At 41.1% G+C, this 12,766-nt stretch overlaps 1 protein-coding gene across 2 annotated transcripts; it reads left to right on the forward strand.

The window, feature by feature from the left end:
* The first annotated feature begins 1,365 nt into the window (after nt 1–1,365).
* LOC145908268 (uncharacterized) lies at nt 1,366–12,537 on the forward strand. Of its 2 annotated transcripts, none has more exons than XM_082995511.1 (11): nt 1,366–1,567; nt 2,920–3,072; nt 4,924–5,103; nt 6,303–6,479; nt 6,688–6,846; nt 7,984–8,055; nt 8,875–8,979; nt 9,791–10,149; nt 10,310–10,480; nt 10,617–10,703; nt 10,848–12,537. In XM_082995511.1, exons 1-11 carry the CDS (start codon nt 1,510–1,512, stop codon nt 11,382–11,384), a joined length of 2,058 nt encoding a protein of 685 aa, XP_082851637.1. In that variant the 5' UTR covers nt 1,366–1,509; the 3' UTR covers nt 11,385–12,537. The 2 variants fall into 2 exon arrangements, with proteins under 2 accessions (XP_082851637.1, XP_082851638.1); XM_082995512.1 differs by having other exon boundaries at nt 9,791–10,143.
* Nucleotides 12,538–12,766: the final 229 nt, after the last annotated feature.

Consider the following 12,766-nt stretch of genomic DNA (forward strand, 5'->3'; position numbering starts at 1 on the left):
CTGGACGCCAAATCGCCACAGAAAAAAAATTCTTCGATAAAAAATCGCGATCTGCACCTTATTTGGTCCGCCGACGATGAAGAGCACACTGTTGGGAGTTCACATCGGAGAGCGTCATGTTTACGGCACCTCGACCCAACACAAGCGCTCTGGGCCATGCGTTTGTTATGGGCCAGGCTTAATTCAGTCAAGGCATCGCGCGAGCTGGTCACGAAGCGCCAGATTACTGCCGCGCTCTCAGCTTAATAAAGGTTCGACAATAGGCCGCGAATCGGCGAGTGTCTTGTAGCAAATTAATGTTTAACTCTAAGCCGCGGCGGCGTTGAGCCTCGCGAAACTTGATCTTACAGCTTGTGTCTCCCTTGTTACGCCATCAAAGCGTTTCTGAAGTATCTGATTTCGTTTCTCGCGTCGACATCGCGCGTGGTGCTTATTGTTCAATGCTTTCTCTTCGCGTTGACTTGAAACCGGACTGAACAGCGAACAACAGCAGACAGTCTGCGCCAACGTTCGGGCAAAGCCAAGCATTTGTTGGGAATTGGGAAACGCTAGTGGTGATGGCAATGCAAAGCGACGGGTGTTTTCTTCTGGAGCAGCCCAAGAAAAACCTTCGAGTGTGATTTATGGGAAACGGAATGCCAAAAGCAACGAGCTGGCCGAGCACATTAACAGCGACAGGAAAAAGGGGTAACGCCTGAGGAGTTTGGTTTCAGCGACGCGTTAAGTTTAGTTCACACAGGGTTAAATGGCGTTGAGAAGTGTAAACTAACAGTGCTGATGTCGGCGAAGGCGAGGAAATCGCCTCTTTTGTTGCGGTCAGAGATGTGATATTTTACCGTGGTTTGAACACTAGTTTTTAGATCTATGCGCTGACAGCAAAACAAAACGCGCAAAATGTCAATGTGCTTGTATTTGTTTATTACATGTTGTGCAAACATTATATCATTCACTGCCGGTGTGTAGGAAAGACAGCAACAGCTTAAGCGCGTGATCCACACTGTACAACTACCAAATCTTAAGCCACGTAAGCCTGTTTTCGCCCTAATCTCGTACCTAAGGGACGTTAATAACATTTCCAGCAATTCTGCGGGTCACGAAGCCAGTGCTATGTATAATGTAGCTTAGTGGCAAAGCTATAGCCTCCAACGGTTACAGTGCTTTAAATGCAGGCAGTTGCTATCAGGCGCTCATGCATTGCAGTAGAAGAGCCGGGCTTATCGCCCCAGTTCTGTAGCGTAATCAAAGCAAAAGGGACCGCCACGTTCTCTGTGATCGGCAATTCGCCCCACCTCAAGCGTAAACGCATACGGTAAAAACGAACACCCCCCCTCAGGTTTATTTGCATTACTTTGCGGGCGCAGGTTCTACAAGTGCGGTGCGTAAGTAGGGCAGAAGAACTGGTATCTTTGTGCGGTCAACGTTTGTTTACACTGGCTTTTGCCCGGTCTTCTTCGTGACGAACGGAAAGGGAAGGAAGTATTCTTAACTACGGCAAATACAAGGAAAACGATGTCGGTTCTACAAATATACCTGGCGGCACTCTTCTCACTCACCCTCTGTACGACAGGTTAGTACAAAGCCATGTGAAACGTTGGAGGTAATGGTTTTCATTCGGGAGTTCCTCAATGCTTTCACAGGGTTTATCAAAAATGAAACTGGGAATAACGTATAATTATTGTACTCCCAATCGCTGTGTTTCTTCTGCTAAATACGTCACCGTTACTGCCGGTTTACATGTCATCAACGCCACACTGATATTTCCTGTTCTTTGGTTTTACACATCAATGGCAGTATTACTTGTGTAAGCTGCAGATAGATGGCCACTGTTTCGACCTAAAAGGTCTCATCAGTGCAGCTGGTGTGACTTTCACACGACTTTGCTGACCAAACGGCCAAGCAAAGACTTCCACTTTGTGGTAACTATACAACCACCGTCATCCGTTGGGCACCAAACTAAGTGCAACCTTACGGAGAAAACAAGGTGGAAACACTATGGCCATCAAAGCTCAACCAATAGTGCCGTCATGCCCCGTGTCACAATAATCATAAGATAAGCAAGGTGGATCCAAGTAGTGGAACGTTACTCACGTAAATAAAATCATTGCAACTTTTACAAGGATCGTTACTAAAAAAACTTTCGGAAACACTTCGTTCAGTTACGCGTGTGTACACAAGCAAGTGAGGAACGGCGGTACTGAGTAACCGCCTGTGTTGATAATGTTGCAAATCCCTTGTGAATTGCGACGTTACTTAGAAACGAACACGCCCTGTAAGCGTAGCAGAGACTTCGTTCCCACAGTCTCTTGCGTCAGTAGGCTATGGAATAAACGTCCGAAATGTCGGCATTGGGAAGTTGTCAGCGAAAGTAGTGAACGACGAAAGACTGTCATAATTGACAAGTGATGTGTTTTCCAGTCTCGCTGTCGGTTACGATTTGTGTGGTCCGGATGTGGGTAAACCTATCGAAGCATGTTTTCGAGTTGATATTCGTCATTCCCGATTCCCTGAGTTCGAATGCCCTGGTTGTGTTCATTCCCCCCAGAAAAGACTGTTTATCGTTTTGACACGCAAACACATATACGTCACACCTAAGTACGTTTGGCTTCAATTGTGCACGTTTTAAAACCTGCCCTTGCACTTCCTTGTAAGATGTGCCGACATTGCGGTTTGGGATTTTTTATCTGGTGCCAAAATATGCGACCAAAGCAACAGCAATTTTTGAGAAAATTTAAAGGAAATTTGTGTGTCACTAAATGGCATAAAAAAGCAATGCTTTTGCGAAATCCATTTTCTAAACATCTCCTCAATTACCGAAACACCCGCACATGCACTATCTTGCATTCTAGACCGCATAATCATCCAAGCGCGCGTGCCTAATGCGTCATACCAGCTGATTGTAACTGGGAGAGTCTTTTGCAGCTTCAAGACCTCGCTTCGACCGGAGACCACACTGTTCTCGAGACACCGAAATGCCTAGGACAGTTTTCACCGCTGAAAGACCATGCGACTCGTCTGTCAATTGCAGACACGGAGGCATCTGTTGGCGTGGAGAAGATAACGTCGAAGAGCCTGGTAAGAATGACATGCTCTGGCAATAGGGTGACTGGTAGGTTGGTTTTTTTCTTAAGCCTCTTTGTCGACAGCTCCTACTGAGCCCCGATAACTGTAAAATCAGATCGTTATGAACCCCTTTCTTTCGTTATTGGGGTATTTTGCGTTACATAGGGAAACACAATTATGTTAATCACGTTTTATTCCCGGAAAGTGTTTGAACCAAAAACATTGCAAAATTATACGCATTTATCTCGCGTAGGCTTTTTTTACCCCTGTTTGCCTATGTTTTGAGAAATGTTTCCATGACAACCATCAATTGCTTTAATTTGAGCTGCAATTTAGAATTAATGTACGATATATCAACTTCTAAACTATCCCAAATTATCTGTGTTTGTTGTAATCCAGTATTTTTGGTTTTCGTTTCAATTTTCCATTAACAGTTAATTTGACAATGTTAGTACGCAAAAGTATACCTGTTGGTTTGAATAGCTTAGATCCTGTTTGTATGATTAAGCGTAGTGAATGGTGAACACACCTATATAGCGCACCATACGCGTTATGAAAACACACCCGACTTTTATCTTTCTTTTCCGTCTCACTGAAATAACCCAGGTCACCCGTTTCTGACCCGGTTCAAAAACTCCACATAACTCTGAATTGAGAAAGGCTGTTTTTCTAGCTTTCAGTTGAAGGCCAAATTATTTTCTTTGGTCACAGGCGTGAAATGATATAAAAATAGCAGGAAAACGCATTGTGACGTCGTAAAATTACGCGTGAATTTTATGGTCCACAGCCCAGGTTAAAGCTGTTATCGGTTCCAATACTACGCAATTTTTGTATTACACACATTCCAGTTTAATATCCCTGTGCGCATTTTTTATACCACTTTTCTTCTGCCGCAATCGATTCATGATCTCCTAATTTGTAAGCAGATTTCGCAGATTAAGTCGCATTTAAATATTGTAACTGAGGTTACGTTTCAAGGCATGCAGCGAATTTCTGGCGCACCCAATTGCAGTATGGACTGGTGTACACTTCTCAATTTATTCCGATTCGCCTTGAAATAGGGGCTTAAACCGATGTATTGGACACTAAAGTATATTCATATCACAACGGAAAAGTTATTTTTATTTCTCTTTTTTATTTGTATCCTTGTTAAAATATTTAAAACAAACTAATGATTAAAAACAATTAATTGTCTCTTTTGCACAAAAGGTACGTAGATTTTATCGTAACCACACAACAAGCTAAATACCAGATAAGTTAAACAAAAAATGCGTAACATTTCTGCCAAAAAAACAGTTCTTTCGAATTTACAAACCCCAGCAACAATAGCACCAAAGTAACGATATTTCACTGATAACTGAAATGGCGCAAGTGATGACAAGTAAAACACACGGAACGGAACTTGTGACGGCACAAAAATCCTTTCGTTGACAGCTTATTTGTTGGCGCGACGAGCAAATGTAAAGTGATTCACGTATTCGAAATTCCCAGATCGCGTGTGGATTACGAGTTGAAACGAGTTCATTATTGCTTACTACCCACTATGGAGCCAAGTGCTTACTTAATAACAATGTCTGTCAATAAACTGCCTTTGCTTGAACTTAAAGTGGATGCTTGAATATAGGCATGAAATATTTGAATTTGAGTAATTCAATGGCGTCGAATCGCCTTTTGACTTCGTGGTAAAAAAGTATCAGAATACATGTAAAATCTGGGTGTGGAAGATCTTTCTGTACGTTTTCCTGTAGATAATGACGTCAAAACTATGAAACGTGGGATATTTTTAAAATTACTTTTTAAAAAATTTTTAAATTTTTTTGCCAGAAGGACACAAACATAACAGAAACTACTTTCTTTTTTCAGAAATATGTAAGTGCACAATGCACTGCGTGGATCATCCTGCGCGTTCTACTATCGACCCCGAACTCGACTACGTGTGTGGATCGGACGGTGTGACGTATGAAACTGAATGCCATCTGCGATTGGCCGCCTGTCGTTGCCAGGAAACCAAAATTGTCCAATGGAGCGGCTCGTGCGAAAAAGGTAGGCAATGGTGCATACTGGGTTTATTAAATTTCAGCATGGTTTTGAATAATGAACGAGTCGGGCTGAGTTCGATCCTTGAAATCGTATTTTGTTTCAAACATTTTACGATTAATCTGAAATAATGGTTTCTAACTGGGGTCCTGACGGTTTTTGTAGAACATAGAAATATGTAAAGGTTTTTTGTGGTAAAATACACATAAAAAAATGCTGCAGTCGTCTTGCTTTTAATCCAAATTGAACATGAATTTTGTCAAAGCAATTCGAAAACCATTTTTTAGTCTTTGACAGGTACGCTTGTAAGTGGCGGTAAACTTTAAACGCTATATCTTTACTTGCATGTACTTATTCGAATAAATGACGTTTTTCTTAGCATGGCCAATCAATGGCATCATGCTTATAACGCTTAGTAGCGAATTAGGCATATTGTTAAAAAACAATCTTTTGTGTGTTTCAAACGCTTTATTTGTGCCCAAAAATATGAAATTATGAAATATCCTGGCGATATATAACTGGTTGTAATCTATGGCCCAAACAGTTCTTACATATTATATGTGTGGTTTTAATTTAGTATGTATTTTCCGCTTATGCCATGCTAAAGCCTGCATCCACCTTTAATCAGTTTACGCGGATTCGCGTACATCAATTATTCACGCCCGATCCTGCGCAAATTTAAACGTTGAATAATATTTTTTTTTCTGGCCACAGGTAATTGCGTTGCAGAAACCCATATAATCTTTAAAAAAAATTTTGTACATAAAATAGATTTTGATGTACTGAATTTCACAATATCGACACAGTTTCCTCCTTACGTTGAACAATTCTCCCGGTAAAAAGACTTTTAATGTGATAAACCAAATTTGCAATGTTGCAAAACTTGGAGCATTGTTATGTGACAAAATAAACTTAACGGAGCGCGAATCTTATTCTTCATTGATAAACACTTGAGCATTTGCACTTTGTATGGTCTTAGCCTCTTAAAGGTGCCGTCTAGCAACACCAGCAAATAGTCCAGTCCCGTAGGAAATAACAACAAAATGAGAAATTGACACGGCTTGAATTGTTTAGAACCCACCTAACAATATACTTTTAACAAAGTGCGTCACGCCGAACACCAAAGCTCTTCGCGGCTGCACAGCGTTATGACGTATACCAAGTGTCCCTCGATGCATTACCAAGCGACCTTTGTGTGCGTACAGGGCCGAGGGCACCCCCACGTGACCTACCGGGGATTCCCCGACGCAGAGGGTCCCAGGACGGTTCGGGAGACGAAGATTCCATCCGGGATTTGATCCGATGCATCGAAGGGAAGACGTGCCTCTATGGGGCCGTGTGCGACGTCGACTCGGAGGACGGCCCGTGCCTCTGCAAGCACGGTAAGTTGCAACGTACCGCTATCGGAGGGGTTGCTGTAGTATGAACAGCAAAACGATCATTTAAATTGTACAAACATGCGGTGAAATCGATCACAAACATGGACTTTGTGACTGTGTTTAGGAAGTCAATTTGTTTCAGAAAACAGCTTTGTAATAATCAAACCTTACAGTTCAACACTGAATCCATGATCTGCTTTCTTATTGACAGATTGTGATGGAAGCAGTTCGTACACAGTGTGCGGCACTGACGGCCGAAGTTACTTCAACCAATGCTACCTAAAGGAAGCCGCCTGTCAAGACCAAAAAGATGTCCAGCTGGATTACGTTGGCCCTTGTATCAGCGATGGATCAAATTATCCCATGCCAGGTGTGCTAACGTTATCTAATACTGATTTTGCTATGCTGTGAATGTGAAAATGCGAAAACTAATGACCCTGAGATTGTCGATGTGTTATCAGAGGTTCGATTTTGAAACGCCGTGTAGCTCGGTTTATTTTTGACACACCTCTCTCATTTGTCACATACTTTGCCCCCGTACTTCTTACAATCTCTTTTGGGCAAAACACCTTGGTGAATAACTTATTCAATCACGAACTTACTCAAAAAGTACAAAACAAAATTTTAACGCAGAAATATGGGCGGTGTACTAACGTTATATAACGAAACCGTCCCTTCCGACTGTAATACAAAGAAAAATCATAAAACGTACATGAATCGTGACCATTAAACGCATCTCCTTACCGTGGTGTCGAGCCGTGACGAAAACAAACTCTACAGTTTACCCACAGCACGCGAGATTCACTTCTGGTGGCAAACCGTGGGCGGTGCAGTGAAAATGGAAGTTTTTCTTTGCGTTTTGCTTCGACTGCAACCGCTGAACCTTAAATCTCGACCTTGTCGGTTCCAATTTCGGAAGTCACGACCCTGTTGGGTAATATTGGTTGGGGGAAAAGCCAAGTCTATTTTAGCGGCGTTGTGGTTGTGTGACGTATCTTTTTCCTGTTTTTTCTCTGTTTCTCCCTTATTTCTTTCATCAGTAAACATTACTTGAATGTTAATCACATAACATAGTATTTACGAGGTAAACAAAGTGGTCGTTTTAGCGAGGAGATAAAATGTATTTATATCTACTGTCTGAAATTTAAACGGAGCGTTCTGTTTGCAACAACATATTTTTGATATGCTTTCGAACCAACCGAGACATATATTCGATACGTCAAAGTTTTGATATCTACCTTAATTTAAAACGCAACCAATCCAATCTTAGGCTAAATTTCACACCAAAATTAGAATAATACAATCCGCTTCAGCAATCCCAAGAACAGGTGCCGGCAAGTGCTGGTCTGATTACAAAACACGCATGGTTGTATTAAGTTCTCAGCGAAGGCCAAGGTTGTGCTTGTGTATTGTTATTAGATCCTAATAGTCTGATGGGAGGTTGCCGTTCCCTAACCTCACCACAAGCTTTATAACCGCATGCTGTAAACGTGAACATCATTCGCAGGTCCTGGTGTGTTGGACAGAGGCTTCTACGGCTCCGGACTAGCAGACACTTACGACGACACGGAAACACCAGGTAAGACCGCAGCTATTTCTACGTTTATTTACCGTCGTGCGCGTCGGTCGGCCAAATAAGGATCGCTCATCAGACGTAAACAGCAAGTACTTTTCCGGAGAGTTTCCAAGTCCTGGTAGATGTGCAAATATACACGTACATCTGACATTTATACTAGAACCAAGGAATTTTTGGTAATCGATGTTTCGACGTAAATAGTGTGACGTGTTTTGGACTTCGTGGCACCATTTGGGCCCGAGTTTCATCTATATTTGACTATGGGACGCATGTTAGTATGTTTTGAGTGATTCGGGCCAAACTGAAGTGGAAATGTGTGTGAACTTACCATTCGCCGCCAGTATTAAAACGTGCTTCTTGGATGGGATATAAGAGGGCGATTTATCAGCATTACCAACCTTTTTAGGAATTACCTGGCCATCATAGGCTTACCTTTGTGGCGTCCCTTGTGTCTAAACATACTTGTCTGTTGATTCTTCTGCTAAACACTCTGAAGTAGTTTGGTCTAGACACAAGTACATGTTTTTATTAAAACATCTATATTGACAAACAGTCGGCAGGTTGTCTCGCCTTAGACTGAAAAACCACCAAAATATTTCAGGATGTTAACAAACATTGGCAGTTTCATCAATTACGATCGAGCTTTTAAAAAGGGCTCTCGTTTGACAAAACAATGCCTCAAAATTATTGAGGAGAAATAATGTTGGCATCTAAAAAAAGAGGTTAACCTGAACAGGCTTTGTAAATAAGAAGCACATTTAAGGAGTGTGGTTGCCAGCAGACATTACAATGGATTTAACAAATTCGACTATTTACTTGCAGTGATATCGAACAATCCATGTGCCAGCATATACTGCCTTCATGGAGCTTGCGTACCAATCGGGAGAGACGATTTCGAATGCTCGTGTGATGCGGTTTGCAACGAAGGTAAGGGATTTATTGCCTTCTAGAATCTTCTGCAAACTGTCCTAAATAATATGGCAACGCGAGAGGATGTTGCGTTATTGTTATCACGGCTACCATATCCTATACTGCTAAGTCCTAACAGAAGTAAAAGCGTATTTTCGTTGCCTTGGGTTATTTGTTTAAAGTTGAAAATTATACAAGGCGCCCTAAAATAATTTTTTGTCGTTTGTGCGTCATATATTAAAAGTTTACGCTTCTACCCGACAACTACAAGTTAACGACGGCTTGTTAATTTAAAGTAGGACGTGCGCATCAGTTATTACGTGTCCTTCGTACTTCCAAAACTGTTCGACCGCCACGATACGGCAAACATGCATTTCGTGTTAACGCTGACATCCCCACCTTGTCAACTTGTAACATCGGTGCGAACTTTTCGACCAAAAATACCGATAATATCGTTCAAAAATATCAGCTCATAAGGTCGTGCCTCTTCGCAGTGGTAAAACACGCCCAGTCAAAGTTTATACTTGGTTTTGAGTGGCTTTTTGCAAAGGTTGTACCATCTAAACAAGCACGGCTCTTCGATCCATCACTCCGCCAACCGCCATATCTTGATTTCCGAATATTTTTGAGCTTCGTATTTGAATGTTGACTTTTGAAAAAAATCTCGTCTCTCATGTGTTAAATATTCTGCTATAATCCATATATGTTTCCGATATTTGCTTTGGATTTGATGTCAAACGGATATCATTAAATTGATTTCTACGAGAAGAGTTCTGACAGATCCCATATCAGCATAAATCAGTTTGAACCAAATTACGTCGATTTTCAGATGCATTCGCACTGCAACAAAACACTCTCGCGCGATTTGGAAAATCGTCAATTGAGGAAATGTACAAGATAATGCCTGAATTCCAATCCCGGCTATTTGACTACGAACAAGAGAATGATCTTGATGTGGATCAGTCCACGACTACCGTTACCACGACAACCGAAGCACAGCCAAAACGTCGGCGGCGGCCTCGTAAACCTGAAGAAACGAGAGATTTTTGGTCTAAAGGCCAAGAGCAATATGATGTCAATGTGATCAATGCGGATAAGGATTTCTTTAAAGGAATTGACAATCCCGACACCGAGTGGATGAGAACGAACCGAAGAGGGCGCCTAAGACGTAGAAATCGAAAGGCGAAGGTTATATGAATTTTAAGAGAGATTTAATTTTGGGCAATGACTTTTGAACTCGTGGATGTCAGTTCCCACATACAACAGCATTCATCTGAAACCATATGTTTTTTTGTATGTGGATTGGCGCGTGTTGTTCAGGTCATAAAAAACAATGTTATGAACACAGAGAAAAGGTTCGAAGAAGCGTGGAAATCGTCTGCACAAAAGGTCAGCTTTGTTTTCACCTCCGCGTCGTATGAACCTGCAGACAGATGTGGTTTGTGGGTCGGACGGCAAGACCTATAAGGACGAATGTCAGATGAGGATCCACGCTTGCTACGAGAAAAAATATATAAAGGTGACATATCCGTTAAAAAAGGGTCTAATCCTCGTCGTTTTGTTAGTGTTGAAGATCTCCAGCGCTTTAGTGTAAGATCAGTATCTGTATCGTCATTAAGGAGCCAACAAATAACATGTACATTTTAATTTTCCAGGTGCGAAAAGTTGGGTATTGCCCGAAACCAACACGGTTTAGATCCACACCAAGCACTCACACCATTAAAGCGAATCCTACGACAAAAGTAGGTCACGTTTATGAATCGACTCCCCTTGTAATAACAATTGTTTTCTGAGACGAAAAGTGTTATTAATTTACAAATTTTCCAACTGTATTTCTCCCTTTTTTCGGTAACTTGTCTACAACAAGGGTCTTTTTATGTGCAAAGGATATTACCAAAACATCAACGACAACAAGATCAACAACAACAACAACAACAACAACAATAAAAACAACAACAACAACAACCAGAACCACTCCGGTTTCAGACATTTCAACAACGACGAGTGAACGAACAACAACAGGGCGTCCATCGACCACAGTTCAAACCAAAACGGCTCAAATCAAGTATCTTCCCTCAAAGGATGCCTTGCGAATAAAAGGTTTATCAGATGCCGTAGTTCTGGAGCCAGCAAACCTGGTACAGAGTTCGAGTAGGGCGGATGATTCTAAAACAACAAAAACAACGTTTGCGACAACAACAAAAATGTTAAGGATATCTGGCCAAACCGATGGGAATAAAATCTTGGACAGCCTGCGCAAACCGTGGGTTATCGTACTAGGCGCTGTCCTTCAAGTGACCTTGATGGCTCTAGTGGGCAGTTTTCTCTACCGGCGCTTTGTAAAGCGATTGCAAAACAACAAGCAAAATAACAACGAAGAAAAGACGCCTAGCAACCAAGAAGAGTCTGTTGCCCTTAACTAAGAAAGTGAACAAGGTGTAAGGTGGCGCGTTTTTGTTCAAACGATTTTCTTGAGATTTAATTTTAAGTTATTTTTAATCCGTTTCGCCGCCTATGGCCGACGATCATTGAAGTTCCAGTAGTATTTCTAACCTGTGTGACCTGCGCCCTCCATGACTTGTAACATACGTTGTTTCACAGTACAACATACGCGATGCGACAGCATAAAAGTACGTACTTTCAGTATACCTTGTTGTCAGTGACGCAAAAATAACGCAGCTTTTTCATAATCGTTTGTCACAAAAAAGGCTTACTAAAAGTAATTTATCAGAACGTTGAAATTTACAAGTTGGATACAATATCTCCATCAAAGTAATTTTTCTTAGTGCGAATTGCGGATTTCCCGAAGTATTTGCAATGCAGATTGCATGCATCCCATGCATTATTAAGGGTACATATCTAAACAAAACCCAAATACTTTTATTCAAAATTGGCTGTTGCCTTATTTAAGTTATAACTTACTGCCGATTTATAATGTAATGTGATAAGATGTTTTGTGTTGCTGCTGCTGAGATTTAGTTCCGTGATGTGAAGTGTTCCGTGTAACATTTTTCCTCGTCATTTTTCTGATGTGTAAATTTGTTCTGTTAACGTTTTTCTATGGGTTTCCGCGTAATCTGACTCTTTCTTGTAACTGCTGCAAAAAGTTTTGTCGCAATGGTTTGCGATATCCTTTCTTCTCTTGGGAGGAATTCTCAATCATTCCTCACATCAAATCCATTCCTTTCTATTTTTACATTGATTTTTCATACAGGACTTGTGAAACGCAGTTACAGGACAATTTTTTGTTAGATTTTTTTGTTAAATTTTTGTTCTGCGAAACCATATTGCTGTAATTAGTGAGACAAGGTATAGTCATTCGACTATACAAACGCTTGAGATAATGTACGTAAAATACCATGTCAATAAGTGTTAAAAGGTATGGATTTTGGTAGGTGTAGTTTCCAAAAAGGTTTCTTAAGTGGCTATTTTTCCCCTTCTTGTTAAACAATGCATTTAATTAGGTTTCTTGTGTCACACACCTTTGTTTTGTTTCACGTTTTGTATTTACAAATGGTTTATATCTTGGTTTGGGATAAAAAGCATACAACGAAGAAACGGTGTGTGTTCTTTGTGGAAAACCCGGGCTGTAAATCAAGTCAAAATGCCATTACAACCTGATTTACTCGGTCTGAATATATGGGATGGGTTAAAGCAGGTTATAAGGCCAAATAATCTAAGCATATGGCGGTGAAAAATCCCCGTCGGGTGGCGCAAGTTCGTCCATCAATTGAGTGGGAACAGTTGCCAAGGAAATGGTCTAAAAGTATCTTTATTTTTGGAAATTAAACACTCATTTTATCGA

This window comes from Ascidia mentula, chromosome 7 (genome assembly GCF_947561715.1).
Source record: "Ascidia mentula chromosome 7, kaAscMent1.1, whole genome shotgun sequence".
Lineage (NCBI taxonomy): Eukaryota > Metazoa > Chordata > Ascidiacea > Phlebobranchia > Ascidiidae > Ascidia > Ascidia mentula.